The sequence below is a fragment of the Contarinia nasturtii genome, unplaced genomic scaffold (assembly GCF_009176525.2).
Source record: "Contarinia nasturtii isolate CC-2019 unplaced genomic scaffold, AAFC_CNas_1.1 Cnas_scaffold_220, whole genome shotgun sequence".
Classification (NCBI taxonomy): domain Eukaryota; kingdom Metazoa; phylum Arthropoda; class Insecta; order Diptera; family Cecidomyiidae; genus Contarinia; species Contarinia nasturtii.
In genome coordinates this window covers 2,005,218-2,025,821 of record NW_022197577.1, presented here as the reverse complement: position 1 = coordinate 2,025,821, position 20,604 = coordinate 2,005,218, and the positions used below count along the sequence as shown (strand labels likewise).

General features: G+C 31.8%; 6 protein-coding genes across 10 annotated transcripts; 1 reads left to right on the top strand and 5 right to left on the bottom strand.

Annotated features, from left to right (window-relative positions):
• Positions 1-1,279: 1,279 nt before the first annotated feature.
• LOC116337157 (G-protein coupled receptor Mth2) lies at positions 1,280-6,804 on the top strand. 2 transcript variants are annotated; one of them, XM_031761512.1, is made up of 9 exons: positions 1,280-2,149; positions 3,829-4,004; positions 4,071-4,202; positions 4,266-4,386; positions 4,462-4,540; positions 5,051-5,232; positions 5,297-5,492; positions 5,595-5,782; positions 6,395-6,804. In XM_031761512.1, exons 1-9 carry the CDS (start codon positions 1,333-1,335, stop codon positions 6,565-6,567), a joined length of 2,064 nt encoding a protein of 687 aa, XP_031617372.1. In that variant the 5' UTR covers positions 1,280-1,332; the 3' UTR covers positions 6,568-6,804. The 2 variants fall into 2 exon arrangements, with proteins under 2 accessions (XP_031617372.1, XP_031617371.1); XM_031761511.1 differs by having other exon boundaries at positions 5,297-5,498.
• Positions 6,805-6,833: 29 nt separating this feature from the next.
• Positions 6,834-8,601, bottom strand: LOC116337158 (phospholipase A1-like). Its single transcript, XM_031761513.1, has 6 exons — positions 8,426-8,601; positions 8,268-8,361; positions 8,079-8,206; positions 8,000-8,023; positions 7,629-7,940; positions 6,834-7,571 (listed from the first exon to the last, which is right to left on the bottom strand). The coding sequence occupies exons 1-6, from the start codon at positions 8,550-8,552 to the stop codon at positions 7,144-7,146; spliced, it is 1,113 nt and encodes a 370-aa protein (XP_031617373.1). The 5' UTR covers positions 8,553-8,601; the 3' UTR covers positions 6,834-7,143.
• Positions 8,602-9,472: 871 nt separating this feature from the next.
• On the bottom strand, positions 9,473-10,868 carry LOC116337162. Its single transcript, XM_031761527.1, has 4 exons — positions 10,592-10,868; positions 10,484-10,530; positions 10,222-10,420; positions 9,473-9,837 (listed from the first exon to the last, which is right to left on the bottom strand). The coding sequence occupies exons 1-4, from the start codon at positions 10,734-10,736 to the stop codon at positions 9,749-9,751; spliced, it is 480 nt and encodes a 159-aa protein (XP_031617387.1). The 5' UTR covers positions 10,737-10,868; the 3' UTR covers positions 9,473-9,748.
• A 973-nt stretch (positions 10,869-11,841) lies between these two features.
• LOC116337014 (phospholipase A1-like) lies at positions 11,842-13,530 on the bottom strand. Its single transcript, XM_031761289.1, has 6 exons — positions 13,276-13,530; positions 13,117-13,213; positions 12,931-13,058; positions 12,838-12,861; positions 12,455-12,766; positions 11,842-12,389 (listed from the first exon to the last, which is right to left on the bottom strand). The coding sequence occupies exons 1-6, from the start codon at positions 13,349-13,351 to the stop codon at positions 11,962-11,964; spliced, it is 1,065 nt and encodes a 354-aa protein (XP_031617149.1). The 5' UTR covers positions 13,352-13,530; the 3' UTR covers positions 11,842-11,961.
• An 873-nt stretch (positions 13,531-14,403) lies between these two features.
• On the bottom strand, positions 14,404-16,009 carry LOC116337071 (phospholipase A1-like). Its single transcript, XM_031761374.1, has 7 exons — positions 15,872-16,009; positions 15,711-15,804; positions 15,465-15,592; positions 15,365-15,388; positions 14,992-15,303; positions 14,813-14,929; positions 14,404-14,730 (listed from the first exon to the last, which is right to left on the bottom strand). Exons 1-7 carry the CDS (start codon positions 15,942-15,944, stop codon positions 14,435-14,437), a joined length of 1,044 nt encoding a protein of 347 aa, XP_031617234.1. The 5' UTR covers positions 15,945-16,009; the 3' UTR covers positions 14,404-14,434.
• A 534-nt stretch (positions 16,010-16,543) lies between these two features.
• Positions 16,544-19,747, bottom strand: LOC116337270 (phospholipase A1-like). Of its 4 annotated transcripts, none has more exons than XM_031761693.1 (8): positions 19,619-19,747; positions 18,031-18,090; positions 17,849-17,957; positions 17,646-17,773; positions 17,563-17,586; positions 17,189-17,500; positions 17,029-17,127; positions 16,544-16,974 (listed from the first exon to the last, which is right to left on the bottom strand). In XM_031761693.1, the coding sequence occupies exons 1-8, from the start codon at positions 19,695-19,697 to the stop codon at positions 16,667-16,669; spliced, it is 1,119 nt and encodes a 372-aa protein (XP_031617553.1). In that variant the 5' UTR covers positions 19,698-19,747; the 3' UTR covers positions 16,544-16,666. The 4 variants fall into 4 exon arrangements, with proteins under 4 accessions (XP_031617553.1, XP_031617554.1, XP_031617552.1 ...); XM_031761694.1 differs by lacking the exon at positions 19,619-19,747 and adding an exon at positions 18,263-18,416 and having other exon boundaries at positions 17,649-17,773; XM_031761692.1 differs by lacking the exon at positions 19,619-19,747 and adding an exon at positions 18,263-18,415.
• Between the last annotated feature and the right edge of the window lie 857 nt (positions 19,748-20,604).

Sequence of the window (20,604 nt, the reverse complement as noted above, 5' to 3'; positions counted from 1 at the left end):
CAACAATTCCATAGGAAAGTATTGGTGGGCAGAGGAGTCTAAATTTCAAATTTTTCAGTTTTCAATACAAAATTCAAAGTTCAAAATTGCATTCACTTAAAATGAAATTTAAACACTGCCGTTGAAAAATACGAGTATTTTCATTGAAAACTGAACAAAAAAAACATTCGTTTCATGTTTATATGAGCTACAGCGAACAAATAACCTACAATCAATATTCACCATAATTTGTGGTTTTATTTTCATTATTTTATCGTCTGTTTTCATCATATTATTAGAAAGTTTGTTATTCATTTCGTGTGATTTGGTGGCTATTCCAATTTAAAAAAATAGTTGTTTTGAATGTGGGAGTTAGTTGAAAATCCGACAATGATAATTACTCAGCAGGTTCTTTTTCTGCTTAAACTTCATCCATATGGTTTTCTGACTACGAAAAGCGTACTTGCCATGCAGTGATTGTTGTGCTCACACTACATAATATGTATTTATATCTTATACATTAGATTTAAATGTTTAATATTCGCCGTATGTCTACAGTAATAAAAAATGACCACCATATGACATGTTTCACGTGTTTAGATAATAAACGTGCGCTAATTAATTACATGGATGAACTAATTCACTTTACGAATCCTGAGAGAGAATTTTACCAAATCACTATGATGAGTTTCTATAATTAGTTTTTTTATTTACAACAACATGATGGTCTTTATCACTAAACCAAAACTATAAATCTTGGAACGTGACACAAAAAGGTGGTTGGCAAATTAATTCACAAATTATTTTAATGATGTCGCCCATTTATTCTGCTTGTATTTAACAGTAAAACTCACTTCAAACGAAAATTGATTAATTTTATCATTGGTTCATTGATTCCAAAGAATTAAAACTTTACAATTTATGTGCTTAAACGGTATACTTATCTTGATTGTTATGAAGTTATCAAAAAATAATAACAAAAATTGAAGCGATATCTTGCGAATGTTATCTTCAATCGCAATAACATTTCGCGTCCGTACCCTTCTGAAAATAAATCTACTCCAAAGTCTACGTATATATAGATACTTGTAATGGAATTTTTATTTAACGACTAAGAAACAATGACAACCAGTCGAGTATATTTTGACTATGACTGCTGTTAAAAAAAGTCACCACCCAGTCGTGTGGCCATTCGTAAAAAGATTCTCACGAGGGTATCTACAACGGAATGTTCGCATGAGAACATAGTCTATATGTTTGCGCGTGTCTGCGTCGGACGTTTTAGTCATACTTTAGCTGTTCAACTGATAGGATGTGTTGCCTCTAATCTATTCCACCATAACAGTATTAAACATGTATAAAATGAAGCATCTAAGTCGTCTTTATTTTGCGTTCGCATCGATAATTATTTTTTCCCAACAAATTCAGTGTGATGTGACCAAGTGTTGTCCAACGAATTCGGTTCTAAAAATAATCGATAAATCTTGTACCGAAAACGAGACAAATTGGGATACATACAATATTGTAGCATCACAGATGCCAATATGTGATCATGAAATTGTCACAGTACCGAAAACTGTAACATTCATTGAATTGAATGGGTGCATCGATAAAAATGAAAATGATGAATTTGTAACCATGTCATGTGTCGATAATCCAAAAATCGGTGTGCATTTAATGAACAAGTGCTGTTCAATCGGGTATTCGTATGATCACATCCAACGTTCTTGCATCGAAAATCTCAATTCGCATGCACATTTTAAAAATATGTTCAAAAGCGAAGTAGTTGTGTTTGAAAGTGCCATTCCAAAATGTTTGAACAACGAAGTGTATGTTGAGTACCATTCCAAAGTTGATGACATTCAATTCATTGGAGATGTGATACAAGTGAACGAAAAGGTTTTACCACTAAATAAATTCTGTATCGAAGATTTAGTGAATATTGGTGGATCAATGGCAAATGAACAACGCGTAATCGTTCGAAGTTGTCAACCAGCGTCCGTGTGCACCGATATTCCTTGCATGCGACGATGCTGTAGTGCCGATGAAATTATGGAAAGAAATCCAAGACGATGCGTGCCACATCCAGACAATATAAATCTAAAACCAATTTTCTATGACCTCGACTTGCCGATAAATGAAAAAACTCAAACGCAAATCCAAATTAAAGGTAATATGATTGTTGGGTCTTTCTTTGAATTTCAATCATTGAACAAGTCAAATTATTATTATTATTACTACGGTATTGATAAGATATTGGTCACTTTTTTCGCTGATATTCATATATATATAAAAGTTATTTGACTTAAACAACAGCATTTGCGAATGGGTCATCGCAGTCATACAAACACATCAATAATATATATTTACAGATAACGCAATTGGCTTGTTATAAACCATATGTATTGAGTACTCATATTTTTCATTTGATATATTGTGTAATTTTAGCAAGAGTTAGTCTCGGGTAAACGGAATTGTTTGCTTTTTTCCAAGCGTGTGTGAGTCTTGTCTTCAATCTGATGTATGTTTGTCGAAATTATTTGTTCATGAAAAATAAATCTTTAACGAAATAAAAAAAAGATTGTTTGACTTCTCTTCGTAGCCACACCGAGGTATGGCGAGTAAGATGAATGATTTAGGTTTGTTTATCAGTTGTACAGTAAACAATAAACGCGATTCATATGGATCTATTCATTCCGCAAATACTCGAGTTTGTACAGTAAAAAAATACGCAGAGGAGCCTACACTGACATACGAAATGGAGATACAACGCATTAATTTATGCAACCAAAAAAAAACCTTAGGAGTTGGTAATATGTTACCGAAATGAAATAGTAGGATAAACCATTAAATTTTATGACTTACACCCGGAATAGTTACTTATTCTGAATGAAAGTTTCAAACCGTAAACTTAGCGTTCTTATGGTCTTGCGCTAATAGTTTTCGACACAATTTCTGTGAATTTTTTTTGAGTCAATCAATTTTGATGATTTTGAAATCATAGCCGCACTGTGATCATTCCGATAATTCGATCACTCAAAATGGAAGAGAAAAAAGTCTAAATTCGAATTTTTTTTTTAAGTAGCTATATTTTGGAGAAAGTTTTCGAAAAGTGGTATCCTCATAAAACTTAGGTTTTCACAACAGTTTTTTAAATAGTAGTTTTTATAGCGTTGCTCGGATTTTCAAGGTAAAACCCGGATAAGAAATATTCCGGCCCAAATGATTACGGATTTTGCCCGGAGTTTTTAAGAATAGTTCAATCAATTTGAGTTTTTTCTTATCAAAAGTGTAAATTTTTCAGTAAAAGTAAAGTTGTTTTGTCAAAAATGCACCTTTTGAAAAACTATATGTTTTGTGGAAAATCGGGTTTTGAGGCCAATATTTTGGTTTAAAAAAATTTCGCTCTGATTTTCAGTTGATATTTTTGAGTCAAATTGCCCGGATTTAGAGCAAATTCTTCGGGAAAATGAAAAATTCTTTTCTTGTAGTCCTTATTTTGTTGATTATAATATAACGCATATTTATTAGAAAAACAGATATCTCAGTGAACTTGAACACGCATGTCAAGAAAACAATAAAATCTTTACGGTCTCCTGAACAGTATAGCTTGTACAGTAAAGATAAAAATAAACATTTTTCGCAACAAATCTTAATTTTATGTATTTTCTTCTCATAAATTCCTAAATTATTATAAAGTGAGTCAAATGCGTTCTCACTTTCCTTAGCATTTCACTGCGGTGTGATATTCGAAGCCGTTATTACTTATAACATTCTGTTTTATTCACTTTTAATATTTTGAAGAAATGAAAGTGACTGTTGCTATTAAAATATATGTTTTTTTTACAGAATATGGCATTTTGCATTCGTTTAATTGTGAAAAAATGTATGTATTGAATCCAAATGATGAAGAAGACCTCCACTATTTGCATAAAGATGGTAGACTTTACTTAGTCGACAAGGAACCATACGATCAAAACCAATATTGTATAGAGAATGTTGTGACTCCAAACGGAACGGTTGGGGTCAGTGAGCAATTTTTAAATCATTACTAAGAAATGTTTTGTTGAGCGGTTTCTGATTATTTACAGGCATACGCATTCCTTTGCGCTGTTAATGACACCTTTGAGCAACCGACGAAATTTACATATTATCCATACGGTCTAATGACCTCCTGCGTATTTTTGGCTCTAACATTGATTGTATATTTGTTACTGCCAAAGGTTTGTTAATATTTCTTTAATAAACACAATTCCATCGCGTAAAATTTTATATTTCAATTCCAGCTGTTAAATCTGCATGGTAAAACGCTTGTGTGTTACGTCACAACGATGCTGGCCTCATACATTACGCTAGCTATATTACAAATCAATACAGGCCCCCGACCAGAATTTTGCGAAGAAATGGGTGAGTGTGAAAATTTAATATGTCAGAGAGAATCCAAGGATACACCAAGTAATATTATTAATTTTTTTCTTTTAGCATATTTCTTACTTTTTACCTTAATTTCGACATTTTGCTGGCAAACTGTCATGTGCTTTGATATCTGGCTTACATTTGGGTAAATATAGTTTATCATATTTTTGACGTCTATAGACTTGATAAGATGACACATTTCCGAACTATCTTGTTACCTTAAGTAGTTTGCTATTCTGAGAAACTAATGTGTATACACGAAAAAAAATTGCTCTCAATCAATATCCATTACATTAATTTTTGGTAGCCAATTTCATAATTAGATCATAAAATACGACGACCCGCTGTGAGTAATTATATTTGACCACATCCCTCGAGAAACGATGAAAATGAATTTATGGCTTTGATACTAGTTAAAAATGTCAAGCCAAGTTCGTGCATTACAATGTTGATATTTCTTTATATTCCGTCTGCTTCCGTCAAAATAAATTAATAATTGTAATGCGGATCCGCACTTTGACATTTGGGGTGTATTTTCAGGCTACACATTAAATTGGCATAATTAATTAATCATAAAACTTATTTGTCTAGCTAAAATATATATATTTTTATATTAAAATATATATATATTATATTTTTCAAAAAATGTCTATAGATCTTTGCGTTCATCGTTCGCAATGCGACACAATCGACAACATGGGCGACGATTTTTGTACTATTCGGCATATGCATGGCTAGTGCCTTTAGCCTGGGTTGGATTCACGTCCTATGCAAAAAAATACAAACCATTTTCAGCGACATGGAACCCAAATATCGACCATGCTTGCTTCTTTGCTGGTGCGTTAGCCGCCATTATGTATATTGAACGTCATTAAAATGCAATTAATTTGCTCATTTTCAGACTACATCAATTGGAGACCTCACTTTCTGTTCTTCATAATACCGGCTGGCGTTCATGTCATCACCAACTGTATTCTATTCATCATCACAGCCATTCACTGTTCTCGCGTCAAAAGCGACATTCACCGAATGCAACACATGTCGGATGAAACGAATACATCAACGAAACGGAAAAAATTTCTCATGTCAAGGGCAATGTTCGTGTAAACTATTATGCATTCGCTTTCATTGGCCACACCCACATTTTATTTGTTTGTTATCTAATGTGGTCTTGATGATTTTTTTTTTTTTGATTATAGATTTATGATGAATTTGAAATTGTTCACCGTGATGGGAATATCATGGATACTGGAAATTATTTCAACATTTTACAAAAATCCAACGGTTGAATACATTTTCGATACGTACAACATATTCCTTGGGGTTTTCATTTTCTTTATATTTGTCTTCAAGCGGAAAGTACTATATGAGCTTAAAATTCGATTTGGTAAGAATGATTTCATTGTTTACACACCGACTGAATCATTTCAGTGACCGATTCGCGTGTAGTTCTGAATGTCAGTATAGTTATACAAAGTATAGCCACAAACATAAGAGACGCATATTCTCAATTTATATGTTCGTGTGTGCACTGAGAGACGCACGATTAAGTGTGTATAGGATATAGCACGAAGTGAACAGTGACGGGTGTGTTGCATCTGCGTCTATAGTTTGTATAATTATCTTGTATGGAATTATACGCAAACCGATCGATCCCTGAATCTTTTCAGAAGAAAATTGACTTGATTTTGCATAATTATTGCCTTTTCGAAGCCAATTCAGTTCGATCTGCATGGACAACACATAATTGGCAACACATATGACATTTTTACAGATTCTATCAAGAATTTGTTTTCAAGTGCCATATAATCACATTGCGCCATGTGCTGTTATCGCATCGAATTTCATTTTAAAAATAACGCCGAAAAAACTCTACTCTCTGATAAGCATAAAGTATAATTTTTCAATTTGAAAAAATAAAATGCAAAAGAGATAACGATGTAAATAATGCGATAATTGTTTAAATTAATATAATTATTTGTTTTTAATCAACACAAAGGTTTTAATTCGAAGAGCACCACCACCGGGACGGGATCGATTACACCAAAATCGACAACTGTCACAAATACGGCAAACATTAGTATGCGCGACATAAGAAGTGCGTCAGAGAAAAGCCTACCCTTGCTTACAGCATCGTCTACAATGTTGCAAGTGCCTAGCATTAGAAAATAGTCCATATCTTACATACTCATTCAAATGTCATTTTATAAACTTTTTCATATTTTATCATTGGATACTTTATTCGAGTATTGCTATTATTTAAATGTCTACATAATAAAAGATATATTGGTAAACATAACGACAAAGCATAATTCAAATGGTGTAAGTATATATCAGTTTTAAATTGAAACACGCTTTGTAATGTATAATCTAGATCTCCGATAATAATGTTAGAATATGAATAAAATATCAGCCATTATTTTTGCTAACATTGGTGATTTTTTTTTTTTTTTTTTTTTTTTGAGAAACTTGTTGTGTGATGAGTTCTGATTAAGAGATGCAGGTAATGTTCATCACTCGCTCCTTAATTGATGCCCCTCGTTGCTCCGAACAGGACTGTGGATTGCTCGGGACCTATTGAGTTAATTATTCATACATAGTCTCAAAAATGATATCAAAATATTTTCACTAAAGAATTGGTTTTTGGCAGAATTGTTACAAGGATAGAAACGGAGTTACAACAAAAGTGAACATAATCTTTTTTTTTACAATTAAGTGAATAGCAACACGGATTTTTCCACGTCACATTCAGTAGAACTTCATGGATTTATTCGGAAATTCAACTTCATAGACAGTTTCATCTTCTTCGGCGGCAGCCTCATCCCTCTGATGACCATGGCTGTACACACCGACAATGCATTCATCACTTTCGAGTTCAATATTATCGGGATCGAAACAAAAGTTTCTTTGTAAATTGATCACTTTGCTATTGCCACTTTGTGAAGCAATCAAAATCAGTTTTTTTGCTGATATGAGTTCGTGCAACTCAACAGCAAGCCGATGATTGTTATGGATGTACCAATTATCGGAATTAATATAAATATCACTATCGGATGTTTTCAATTGAGTGCCCAAATAGCTCGTGTGGATTACTTGCACAAATTCCGCGTCGCCACTCTTAATGTAGCTTTTGTCCGGCTCTACTTCAAAAATTGAAATTGCTGCTGGATCTAAACCTATTCAAATATAATTTTTCATTGAAAATCCCAAAATGCGTAAGAAATTTCGATTACCTATCAATTTTTTTACTTTTTCACCGGTTGTTTGAAACAAATACCGACACGCATATGCACCAATATGGCTTCCTAATGAGTAACCCACCACAATCACCTGCGACATATGCTTTAGACATCCATTTTTTTGTGTTTCCAAACACTTCTTCCGAACATTCATCAACAAATCACTTGTTTCCTTTGCAATAAATTCAACTCGATTCGTTTCCAATATTCGTTTGATGTAAAAAATTAAATTGTAAATGGAATATTCATAATCGTTGAAGGCATACGCAATGTAGCATATATTCGTATCGGAGTGAATAAACCATTCTTAAAAGAGAAAACATAATTATGTCTTGGTTTATTTGAAATTCATTGTAATGCTGTACCGAAGGAGTTGATAAATCTTCTATCTGAAAAAAAGTACAAATTTGCTCATTATTTGTGTATAAAATACCATTGTCTAACCTTTTTTAGAAATAGTCTCGCCTGTGCATAAGAAAAACAACGAAAGATCTCTGCCATTATTAAGCTTTTCACTTAATTCCAATATTCCGATTTTATCGTCACTTCTCACCACATCAAATTCGGTCATGCTACATAACAATTCCGTGTTGGTCAGTATATTTCGGCATTTTTTTTTTTGAAAAAATCTACCTAGTATTGTGGATACACCCAAAATAAACTGGATCTGGTTTAAATTCCAATTCCTTAATTCTTTCTAAATTTACGTCCAACCGAACCATACCACCTATTCAAGAAATAAAAAAAAATGAGTGTACATTGAACAATTGATGATTGGACTTCATTATTACGTTTCGTTTTGGCTGCTTTTGGTTTTAGTTTATTTTCCTTTACTTTTTCTGATGTTTCTAATCGTATGACACCAACTGCACAACAGCAGCTTATCAATAGAATAAACATAAGAATTCCACAATTCATATTCACTTCAATAAATTCGGTGATCGTTGAATTGTTCAAAATGGATCAATGGTATGAAAAACACTGAAGCTAAGCACCTTTCATCATTCGATATATATTATGAATTCCAAAAATTTGATGTGGAAACAAAACAAAAAAATTATGAAATTATTCGACTATAAAACAATGTCCTAAATAAAACAAATACAGTAGAACCTCGTAAATTGATTAAAAAGAGCTTCTAATACAGACATATTTCAAATCGCATCATATAAACTGAAAGGTGCTGGGGATAGAGTCATAGCGTGCTGACTTTACTGTGCGTTTAAGATGCAGGTGACGCAAGTGGATCATGATCTTTCCAATTTGAGGTAACACGTATTTTTTAGAAAGTTTTATTTTTTTTCAATTCAACGTATTCTCTAATAAAATACCAAAACCATCTTCGCTTTTTTCGTGTAAATTTCTTGCGTCAGCCAGTGGTTAATAATTTAAAAGGTTTATTAATTATTATTATTATTTCAATAAAACAACAGACTGAATTAAATGAAACGCCAAAAATTGTTCAAATTATTATTTATTTTTTGAGTTAAATTAAAAATTCAATTGACAAACGTCATTGAAAGTCATAAGCTTAATGTAATATTGTTCAAATTTTTGTGTTATTCACCGCTCAATGTGACTTAAAAATCCATTCCCCGCCACATATTTGCTTACATCATAATCGCATTTTCAGGAATTTTGGTTCGGCTTTTAGTTTACCCATTTTTAAAACTACATACAATTTTTTATTCGTCGAATAATTTCGGTCGGATATTTCATTTTTGACTCACCGTTAGCCAAAAAAGTTGCACATCAGTGAGTAAGCTTTAAGCTTTTTGAGAAAAATAAATTCATTTACATTACAGATAAACAACATTTATTTATAAACAGATAAAGAATTAATTTCTGAGATTTTATTTTCAACTACTGCTTGTTAATGGTTGTGACATTTGTATTTGAAAATTGTATTTATTGTGGTTCGACATTCAAATGCATCCAGACCAAAGGGCAAGCGCAATTTGGACAGATACTTATAACGAATAATCTTCAATTATTATAACAGTACATTTGAAATATGAGTCACCATAAGAATGAATGAATCTCTCTCTCTCTCTCTCTCTCTCTCTCTCTCTCTCTCTTATAATGATAAGAATATGAATGCACAATCTCGATGATTAAACAATACCATTTTGTACTGCTCTTTTTTCATTCCTTATCAATTTATACGCTGAAAATTGAATAATCCAAAAGTACGTGTAGTAGACTGAAAATATTACAATGAAAAAATGTGCGAATTAGTTAACCGTCTAACAGTAATGTCCGAATCGGACCCTCAATAAAATTTCTAACATTGGTAACTGCCGATAATATATATAAAGCTTTAGCATCAGCCAAATACCAATACCGACAGTTTAAGAATATATTAGAAACTAAAATAGCATTTGTGAAAAGTGTCACCGATTAGGCGTATTTTTTATTATTTCCAATGTTTTCAATCATTTTCAATATTTTCCGTTGAATTTCTCATAGAAAAACCGTAAAAATGAACTGTGATTTATTCGAATTTCGTAAACTAAAAACTCTCACTTGTTGTTTTAGAGTTTTAGTCAAAAAAATTCAATTGAAAATAAGAATAAATTTCCATTACCTGCAAGTACGACAAGAACTAAACAGCAAAGAAATATGAACGATAAAATGAATTCAAGCATGTTAAACAAGTTACGATGTTGCGTCCTTTGAGAAGTCTTCATGTTATCAAAAACATTGGAGATGAAAAAATAAATTATGGGAAGAGCGATGTAAATAGTAGTCAAAACTAGGGAAGGTATTATGAAGCCTGGCTTTTCCTGTTAAAAAAAAAAACAATACATACAGATATATTGAATACATTATTGATTGAATTCCCTTACCTTCACAACGCCATATATAACCATCACGAAAAGAGGAATGGGCAAAACTATAAACGAGTAGAATGTTTCGACAATTTCATTCAAATAGAATATGATACACAAACTTACGAAATGGCAATGCCCAAACAGTTTCGAATACAACCAAAAGAGCAAATAAAATTAAATGCATTAAAATTGTTAGAGCTGCATAAAAAATGGTGCCACTTTTCAGATCAAAACAGCAGCAACAATTTTTCACTACAAGAAATCCCATTTTTTGTCGTTTAGATCGTTTGAAAACAACTTATGATAGCGAAACGGAGTCTTTATTTGAAAAAACGGAAAAAAATATCTCAATATAATGTTCGTAAGCATGAAAATTTAGAACAGGATATAAAATTCACTTTACGAGGTACGCACGTTTTGATGTAATACTGACCAAAATATTCATTTACGACCAATATCTTACAAAATGGTGAGTATTATCAACGATAAGATGATTTTTTCATAAAAATCCATTATCGACAAATGCTTATCAAAATTAAGTTACCTGTTATCACAGAATTGGTATTATACGACGCTTATACATTTTTATCTTTTTATATTAAGTTTAAAACATGAAATTCTAAGAAACATGAGTGGAATATCAATTTTCATATTTTTTATCACCAACATTTCGGCGAAAATTTCGAATTTTATCTCTCAGTGCTATTATTTACTCATTGGAGTAATCACAATTAATAAATGAGTGAATACTAATAACTGTTTAGTAAATTGTTCGACATAATTCCACACTACTTCATTCAATAAGCATAATTTAATTCATCATTGTTCAGCGCGTCCGCATGTTCTTCAAAAGTGTTCTCGTCCACACAGCTTCGCGAACGTTTGCAATTAAATATTTGATTGCCCCAGAATGAAAGCGAGACTTCTATTCACAGCTTATTGAAATGTAACATCACCATACAAAATATGCTGACAGTCAGCACTTTTTGTATGGCGGTGTTACATTTCAATAAGTTGTGAATAAAAGTCTCGCTTTCATTCTCAGACATTCATTTGTGTATAGGAAATAACTTTGATTACTTTGCCTTCTTTTTTTAATTTACGAAGATTACGTGAAAATACGTTAATTGTCCACTCGATGACTTCATAGTACATATATAAAAGTGAGTAACATTCATAACAATTAAGAAAAACAACTCAATTTCGTTGATTTCCATGTTGTACCATCCCAAAAAAGTTATGAACGTCCAATGACAAACTAGTGAAAACTGATCACACAGATCTATCAATACAATACCGTGAGTATTTCTTAACAGAAAGTAATTTTTCTTATAACCAAATGTGTTAAAAGACAGTAAGACAGTTGAGGTCAATTGATCTTCAAATTGAAAACTATGGTATTTAACATTTATTTTTTAAAGAATAAAATTGTATTGTCATCCCTGTGATCTTCTTCATAACCATTGTTTTGAAAACCTGGCATTTTCAACAAATCAAAAACTCAAACTCTTCACTAATCTATTCATCAATGATATTTTAAAAACATTTTTTTCTTGATTTTCATCATCTCTCACTGTTTCTTCTTTGTTATCGCCATCATTGTAAACACCAAGCAAACATTCATCAGATTTCAGATCGAAGTCTATAGACTTGCCTTCTTGGATATCGATTACTCTACCGTTTCCTTTTTTCGATGCGATCAAAATGGCCCTTTTCCCCGACGCAAGATTATTTGCTTTTACAGCTAACTTATGATTCTTATATGGATGCCATTTATCGCTTTTGATAAATATATCAGCATCGCCTAATTTAAGCGTTGTACCCATCAAGGAACTATGGATAATTTGCACGTACTGAGCATCGCCCTTTCTAAGATAGTTTTCGGGTGGAAATAGATGTGAAATACCGGCAGGATCTAGACCTGTGTAAGAAAAATAATCTTTTATAAAAAAAGTTCAACTATCGAATTGAAAAATATGCACATACCAATTACTTTCTTGACTTTTTCGCCAGTTTTTTCGCTTAGGTATCGACATGTGTATCCAGCAATATGAGCACCGAGTGAGTATCCGACCATGACTATCTGTGACATATTCTTCAGGCATCCATCCATTTGGGTATCTATACATTTTTGTTGAATATTCGAAATGAAGTCAAATGCTTCTTTGGCTACATATTCGACACGGTTCGTTTTAACTATTTTTTTCAAGTAAAAATATAAGTTGTATAGTGTGGCTCTTTGGTCACCGAACGCATACGCAATGTAACATACATTTGTACCAGACTTCATAAACCATTCTAAAAGTGTTATTATAATAGCAATTACCAAATTAAAACAAAAAAAACCTTGAAATAAAATATTGTTTAACCTTTAGCACTTGTGAATCTCTCGTCTAAAAAAAAATCAATATAATTTCTTATAGAAAAGGCCAAAACAAGTATTACTTTAACTGTTGACTAACCGTTTGCAGATATAGTGTTACCGGTTCCGAGGAAAAAAAGTGATAAGTCTTTTCCACGGCTTAGTTTTTCACTCAACTCCAACATCTCAGCCTTATCGTTACTTTTCACCACATCAAATCCAGTCATGCTTAGAAATAAAGTTTTTTTTAATATTATAATTTAGCAAAAAAAAAATATTTGAATACCTTTCATCATAAATACAAGCAAACAAAGCCGGTTCAACGTATTTAATCGATTTGATCGATTTTTTATTGTTTGATTTCACTTGTTTCACGATTGCATCTTATCAGAAAGAAAATAGTAATATTAAAATGTGCGCTAATAATTTGTTTAAAAATATTTACTCAGCGGACTCATTGCATTGCTAAGGCTGCTAGTTAGTAAAACAAAAGCAACAATCGAATAAATTCCCCAATTCATTTTCTCTTCAGCTCAGATAAATCCTGGTAATAATAATGAAATTCTCTTCAATACCACAATCGTGAACGATTTATGTGGATTCAAGTGATGGAATAAACTGAAACTAAGAGTTTTTCTCAACAAAATATATAGTGAATTTCAAATGCCACGATTTCTAATTTTCCTTCACTTATTATTCAAAACATCTTGCATGAGAAATATAAATACATAATAAACACGTTTATTGTGTTCAATATATACATATAAAGGCATCTGGAACGCTTTTTAAACGTGTTGGAGCTGCTTTGTTGTTATGCAAACATTTAATTATATTCGTTTTATTAAAAGTTCGAATATTCAAAATATTCGGGCTGCTTAAAATTCATACGTGAGAGATCGTACGATTATAATGGATTCCACTTTTTCAACGAGGATTGTTATTGTATAAAATTCATTGCGTCATATATTCATACACACTAGTACATGACAATATTTTAAAAATAAATTCTAGTTTTTCTTGTTTTTTGTGTTTAACTCAGTAAGGTGCGCAAATTTCTCAGGGGCAGGGCGCGTCGCCAGGGGCAAGAGACATGAAATACGGGGACAATTTTGAAAAAACGAGGACAATTTTAGGGTGTTTTCGTTTTTTTTTTTTTGAGATCACTTTTTTCGGTGAAAATCTCTAGCAAATCGAAAGAATTTCTCCTCATTGGTGAGCTAAAAAAGGTCTTCAGTTTTTCGATGAAAATTCCTAGCAAATCTGAATTTTCTTCTTCCAAAAACGAGGACATTATGGCTAGGGGGAGCAAGTGCCCACCCCTGTTCCCTGCTGGCGACAAAAAATTCTCTAGTAAATCGGAAGAATTTTCGTTTTTTTTTTTGGAATTCACTTTTTGCAGCGAAAATCCCTAGCAAATCGAGAGAATTTTTCGCTTGAAAAACCCTTGCAAATTGACAAAATTTCTCCCGAATTTCAAAAACCCTAGCAAATCAGAAAAAATCTCTGAAATGATACAAAATGACCAAGCCCAACTCCAAGTTTGTTTTAAATATGAATAAATAAGAAAAGTATCTACATTAAAGATTTTTTAAAGATTTGATTTATTAGTAGAACTTCATTGATTTATTTGGCAATGAGAGCATATACACTTGTCCGGGCTCATTTCCATTCTTGTGACTGTCTTGATTATATACACCAACCACACATTCGTGATCGGCAATCTGTAAAAGTTCTGGATTAACATGTAAGCTTTCTTGTAAATTGATAACTCTGCCCTTTCCATTTTTCGAACCGATTAAAATCAGTTTCTTTGCGGATATAAGTGCGTTCATATCGACTGCCAATCGATGATTATTATGACTGTTCCAATTATCTGTTTTTATGTAAATGTCGCTATCACCTGCAGTATACAAATGAAACTGACTTTACTGATACGCACTTTGACAACAAAATGGTGAAAATTCTATGCTTTCATGACATACCTTTGGCCATTTGAGTGCCTAGATAAGATGTATGAACGACCTGAACATAATCAGCGTCGCCGCTTTGAATGTAATTTACGGTGCTTACCCAATGTGAAATGGCCGCAGCGTCCAGACCTGTTACAATCATTTTCTCTTTAACATCCCATTTAAAGATTCGCAATTCAATTGGAGCTTACCTATCAATTTTTTAACCTTCTCGCCAGTTGCATCGATTAGGTATCGACAAGTATATGCTCCGATATGTGCTCCGAGCGAGTAGCCCAACACAGTCACCTGTGACATGTGTTGAACACATCCGGGAATTTTAGTCTCCAAACATTTTTTTCGAACATTCATCACCAATTCAAGAGCTTCCTGTGCTACATACTCAACTCGATTGGTTTCCATAATTCTTTTCACGTAAAAATACAAATTGTAAATTGAAGCGTGATACTTGTCGAAGGCGTATGCAATATAACATATGTTTGTACCAGATTTGATATACCATTCTTGAAAGAAAAAAATCAAACTTCTATTACGAAATTTATTGTTGCTCATTTTGAATACTACCTTTAGAATCCTTAAATCTATGATCTGAAAATAAATAAAAAATCACGTATATATAACTTAGTATGGTTAGATGTGCGAATTTAAATCATCATTGCCTTACCGTCTCTGCATATAGTGTTGCCAGTGCCTAAGAAGAACAGTGATAAATTCCTTCCGTTGTTCAGCTTTTCACTTAATAGCAACATTTCTGCTTTATTGTCACTTTTCACCACATCAAATCCAGTCATGCTTTGAAATAAAGTTTTTTTTTTAATATAATAATTTTTGTTAGCGAAAAAGCTCGTCATGCTACAAAGAATGTGACATCATTTCTCATGGGAAAATCAGTAATTTTCATAGTATTCACCTTTGATTGTATAGGCACGCAAAAACAGTTGGGTCAACATCGTGTTTTAATTTAATTCCCTTTAACTCTGATTGAACTTGCTCCACGATATCATCTAATTAAAAAAAAGAGAAAAATAATATAGAGAAATGGCACCAAGCATTATTGAGATTGTTTGTTACCTAATTTTGACTTTTCGTTGCAGGAGCAACATAGTATCAAAGAAATAATGACTGAGCAAATCTCCCAAATCATTTTTAATTCGATCGTTTACTGAAAGACTTTAATCAATAAATGAAAGATTGAAGTGATGACATCAACTAAAGCTTGATCGGTTTTAACCGCCAAATAAATAACATTGCATTTTTCAAAGATTATAATGAAATACATAAAAATTTATAATATCAATAAAATGGACAAAATGTATGATTATAATAATGCAAGGTGACTACCGTTTCGGAATTTGCAATGATGATTAATATATTCAAATATGATCATTTTCACATATGTGCCATTTACATATTTCGTTGGAAACTGATAAAACCAACATTTATTCAACAGATAAAAAAAGTTTATAATTTATTTGAAATTCAAATTTTTTAGACGGGGAAAACACACACACGTTGAAGTTCTGAAACTTCTTGAACTGACTCAAAGAATCTCATGTCATGATCTCACTTTGGAAATTTCTGTGTGAGGAGGTGATATTCGATTCCATTAGTATTTCTATATTCTGAGGCGGTTACCACGTCATTCAACTCTCTGGGACCATCTACAATTTAAAACCATTAAAGAAACGATAGCTATAAAAATGATACTATGACTAATACCATTTATAAAAAAAAAAAAACAAATTTTTTCATGATCTGCGTTTTTATTATCAAATAATAATTCGATTCAAACACCAGAACATTTTCGATATTTAGGTTTTATTACATTTAATATTCGAATAAACCGAACGATGTCATCTCGATGTTCTATTTAAATGACAATTTCAACTCGAACATTCTTGGATGAGGATGTGCGTCGTTTGTTTTTTTGCTAAAACCATCGTTGTAAACGCCAACTACGCATTCGTCTTCAGCTAGCTTGACGCGCTTAGACTTAAGTTCTGGATTTTCTCTTAAATTGATCATTCTGCCACCATCTTTTTCAGATGCAATTAAAATTGCTTTCTTAGCCGAAATGAGCTCATGTAAATCCAAAGCTAATAGATGATTTTTCGGTGAATGCCATCTATCGCAATACACGTAAACGTCGTGATCACCTTGTTGCATTCTTGTACCTGAAATAAGGCCGTAATGAAATTTTTACTATGAATCATATTTGCTCACTGTACCCATGTATGATGTGTGAATAACTTGAACATAGCTAGCGTCGCCTCTGTGAATATAGTTACTTGTACCAATCCAATATGATACTGCTCCAGGGTCAAGGCCTGTTTTTTATGTATTTAAGTAAATTTCAAAGAGTTGAGAGTGAGAGAAATCGGTATTTACCTATTAATTTCGGAATTTTCTCATTCGTTTCGCTGTATAGATATCGACAAGCGTAGGCGGCGATGTGAGCTCCGAGACTAAAACCAAGCATGGTGACCTGCGACATATCCTTAAGACAACCTCTTTTTTTACTTTCTACGCACTGTTTTCGAACATTCAAAATTAAATCACGTGCTTCTCTTGCGACAAATTCAACGCGCCGCGTTGTCAATGTTTTTTTTAAGTATGAATATGTATTTAGAACCGAAATGTCATAGTTTTGGTAGGTATATGCAATGAAGCATATATTTGTACCCGATTCAATGAACCATTCTTGAAATGAAAATTGAAAATAAATTAAATTGATCTCTTTTTTTCGGTTACTTCTCACATACCCCTGGTAACTTTGAATCGATTATCTGAAAGAACAAGTTCAATTGATTATTCAGTCACAGAAATTTAATTTCATTTATCAAACCACGTTCATGTATGTCGTCACCAATTCCGAGGAAAAAGAGAGAAATACCCCTTCCATTATTTAATTTATCCACTAAATATGTCAAATGTGCTTTGTCGTCACTTTTCACTAATTCGAAGTCATTCATGCTAAAGAAAAGTTTATTTTTACATTTTACGATATTTTTCCACGAAAAACGGAATGTTTTTGATTGAAGAAAATACCTGTCGTTGTACACGCATGCGAATTTCATGGGGTCACCTTCATAATTCAATAGATTTACATCGATTGAAGTTTGAACATACTTTAAATCCAAGCCTTCCCAAGCATCACCTGAGTCACCGAAGAAAAAAATTAATTTAATTTATTTACATTTTTCGCCTCATCAATTTTGATTGATGATTACCAATTCTACGATACGCAGATTTTCCTAATCTTACTAAACTCTCTTGGGATGGAAGTTGTTCTAAAATACATTCAATAAAATAACCAAAACATCTTGTAAAGAAATGAAAATATTTTGATGGTGATAGTTCTTATTTTTTGTTTTTGTTTTTTGGAAAAGAATCTTTAACTTCTTTGGAATAAGATGTTTTTAGATATTTTTTTGGACAATTTTTTTTTGTGAAATCTATTACCAAGTATCTTCATTGGACTCATTGCACTGCAACTGCATAACAAGAAACCTAAACACATTAAATGAATTCGCCAATTCATTTTGATTCACTTTATCTAGTGTGATTGAAGCAAGAAGATAAACTGAAGTTTTAACTCTTAACGCCATTGAAGATATTGTAATGTCTTGTTCCAATTAATGATCTTATTTCTAAGTATTCCGATGGGAAAAAATTCAAACGGAATTTTAATATTAAATGAAATTATATTGACGCATTCTGCGTCAATTAATATGCAAGCCGCTGTTTCTTTGCTTGTTTTAGTAGAAATGTTGGAAAAACTCCGATACACTTTGGCGTACATTTCTGCGAACTCATTTAGCTGGTAATTTATTAAAAAAATTAATTCATTCTCATCAATTTTACTGGCAGTTCAAAAGGCCAGAAATTTCTTCTTTTTTTCAAAAAAAAAAAAAAAAAAGTGCAAACATCTTTCAAAGGAGCGAGTACGACGTTTCCCCCTTTGCTAAGCGAAATAAATCCGATATACGGCGCTGATTTAAATGTCACTCTATGTCATTCCACAATGATACATTTTTTGGCTTGACAATATATAAGCTCTTCATTCAACATGCATAATTTTTGAACGGTCGAGTAAAAAAAAGAAACATATCATAAAATATTCTTTTTACGTTTATCATAAAAATTCTCTATATTTTAAATATATTTGTTTAAAAATAACAATAATTTCAATTTTTTTCATAGATTGAACAAGAATCTAATGTAAAAAGTAATACCAATGCGACACCTACCGTTAAAATAGAAAAGGAAACTTATTTGGAATTGTAACATTTTGGTCCGCCATAACAGCATCTTCGTTTTGCTTCTCTGTGATTGGTCAAGTAAAACGAAGATGCTGTCATGGTGGACAAAAATGCTACAATGGAGACCAACTAAATTTCTTTTTGCATTTTTACGGTAGGTGTCACATTGTCATTACTATTTACATTGGATTCTTATTTAATCGATGAAACATTTTTTGTTGAAATTATTGTAATTTATAAACAAATTAATTTTTTTATAAAAAAAAAATTTAATAAATTTTTTAATGAAAAATGTTAGAAAAATATTTTATGACATGTTTTTTTTTCAACGATTCAATAATTATGAATGTGTATGCATTTTAAATGAAGAGCTTATATATTGTCAAGCCAAAAAAGTATTATTGTGAAATGACAGAGTGACATTTACATCAGCGCCGTATATCGAATTAATTTCGCTTGGCATAGGGGGAAATATTTTGACAGATAGTACTCGATCCTTTATTTTTGAATTAGATCTTTTCAGATAAATTTTGAACGGTTATATTAAATTTCGTACCAAGTATTTTCTTTGGATTCATCGTACTGCAACTACATAACCAAAAACCGAGAATAATTAAGTGAATTCGCCAATTCATTTTGATTAGCTTTATGCGTTCATATGATTGAAGCCAGAAAATAAACTGAAGTTTCAATGATATATACTGTAGTATCAATAAATTGTAAACGTTTGTTCTAATTAACCCATTAACTTCCCCCAGACCGACGAATTTTTCGACTTGAGGTAATAAGTTGTGAAAAAAACTTTTCGGTAGAGGTAATAGTAAGAAATATTAGATCTAGCATTTTATGCCTATTTGGTTTTAAATGAAGAGTTCTTAACATGGAGCGACACATTCGAAAAAAATATTTAGCAGTTTTATATCAGAAGTTAATGGGTTAAAGATCCAATTGTAGTAATTTGAGTACTTCGATGTGTAGAGAAAAATTCGAACGGAATTTCAATAAAAAATTATATTGACGCATACTGAGTCAAATAGTTGTTTTCTTATACTGTTTATAAAAAGTAGAAACGTTGGCAAAATTTTTAACATTTCCGTTGCTTGTTATATTTAATTTTTGTTCGTTCCTTGAAAGTGAATTTTGAATATTTTTTAATGAACTGATCTTATTACTTATCACATTTTCGCTTAAAATAAGTCATAATAACATAGAATGCGGAAAAAGTAATAATAATATGAAATAATTATATAATCAATTTTTTGACAGTGACACAGACATATTTTACTACACATTTTGAAACCTTTTTCGATATTTCGAAGATTTTAATCTCCCAACGGCTTGGAATTAACGAGATTTGACTGTATAGTATATAATATGAAATAAGCAAATATAATAGCATTCACACAAGAGAAAAACCCAAAAAATTATTTTAGGATTCCTATTAAAAAAATGAATTTGTAAGGTTTCCTTATAAAATCGCAATGTTTTAAAAGCTCGGCAACGCTTTATTAGAGTTTAGAACCGCTGGAAACTGCAGAACTA

What these genes read in the sequence shown, in the direction of transcription:
- LOC116337157 (XM_031761511.1), top strand. Translation starts at nt 1,333, where the DNA reads ATGTATAAAATGAAGCATCTAAGTCGTCTTTATTTTGCGTTCGCATCG. An exon ending in CCATGCTTGCTTCTTTGCTG is followed by an intron (nt 5,233 to 5,296) that starts GTGCGTTAGCCG and finishes GCTCATTTTCAG; the next exon opens with ACTACATCAATTGGAGACCT. An exon ending in ATGTCAAGGGCAATGTTCGT is followed by an intron (nt 5,499 to 5,594) that starts GTAAACTATTAT and finishes TTTTGATTATAG; the next exon opens with ATTTATGATGAATTTGAAAT.
- LOC116337158 (XM_031761513.1), bottom strand. Translation starts at nt 8,552, where the DNA reads ATGAATTGTGGAATTCTTATGTTTATTCTATTGATAAGCTGCTGTTGT. An exon ending in AAAAGCAGCCAAAACGAAAC is followed by an intron (nt 8,362 to 8,425) that starts GTAATAATGAAG and finishes TTTCTTGAATAG; the next exon opens with GTGGTATGGTTCGGTTGGAC. An exon ending in GGGTGTATCCACAATACTAG is followed by an intron (nt 8,207 to 8,267) that starts GTAGATTTTTTC and finishes ATTGTTATGTAG; the next exon opens with CATGACCGAATTTGATGTGG.
- LOC116337162 (XM_031761527.1), bottom strand. Translation starts at nt 10,736, where the DNA reads ATGGGATTTCTTGTAGTGAAAAATTGTTGCTGCTGTTTTGATCTGAAA. An exon ending in TGTTTGGGCATTGCCATTTC is followed by an intron (nt 10,531 to 10,591) that starts GTAAGTTTGTGT and finishes ACTCGTTTATAG; the next exon opens with TTTTGCCCATTCCTCTTTTC. An exon ending in AGTTCTTGTCGTACTTGCAG is followed by an intron (nt 9,838 to 10,221) that starts GTAATGGAAATT and finishes TAATATTTTCAG; the next exon opens with TCTACTACACGTACTTTTGG.
- LOC116337014 (XM_031761289.1), bottom strand. Translation starts at nt 13,351, where the DNA reads ATGAATTGGGGAATTTATTCGATTGTTGCTTTTGTTTTACTAACTAGC. An exon ending in CAATGCAATGAGTCCGCTGA is followed by an intron (nt 13,214 to 13,275) that starts GTAAATATTTTT and finishes CTTTCTGATAAG; the next exon opens with ATGCAATCGTGAAACAAGTG. An exon ending in AAAAGTCAAGAAAGTAATTG is followed by an intron (nt 12,390 to 12,454) that starts GTATGTGCATAT and finishes TTTCTTACACAG; the next exon opens with GTCTAGATCCTGCCGGTATT.
- LOC116337071 (XM_031761374.1), bottom strand. Translation starts at nt 15,944, where the DNA reads ATGATTTGGGAGATTTGCTCAGTCATTATTTCTTTGATACTATGTTGC. An exon ending in GCGTGCCTATACAATCAAAG is followed by an intron (nt 15,593 to 15,710) that starts GTGAATACTATG and finishes TTTATTTCAAAG; the next exon opens with CATGACTGGATTTGATGTGG. An exon ending in CAACACTATATGCAGAGACG is followed by an intron (nt 15,389 to 15,464) that starts GTAAGGCAATGA and finishes ATTTATTTTCAG; the next exon opens with ATCATAGATTTAAGGATTCT.
- LOC116337270 (XM_031761693.1), bottom strand. Translation starts at nt 19,697, where the DNA reads ATGAATTGGCGAATTCACTTAATTATTCTCGGTTTTTGGTTATGTAGT. An exon ending in GAATCCAAAGAAAATACTTG is followed by an intron (nt 18,091 to 19,618) that starts GTACGAAATTTA and finishes AATGTATTTTAG; the next exon opens with AACAACTTCCATCCCAAGAG. An exon ending in GAAAATTCCGAAATTAATAG is followed by an intron (nt 17,128 to 17,188) that starts GTAAATACCGAT and finishes CATAAAAAACAG; the next exon opens with GCCTTGACCCTGGAGCAGTA.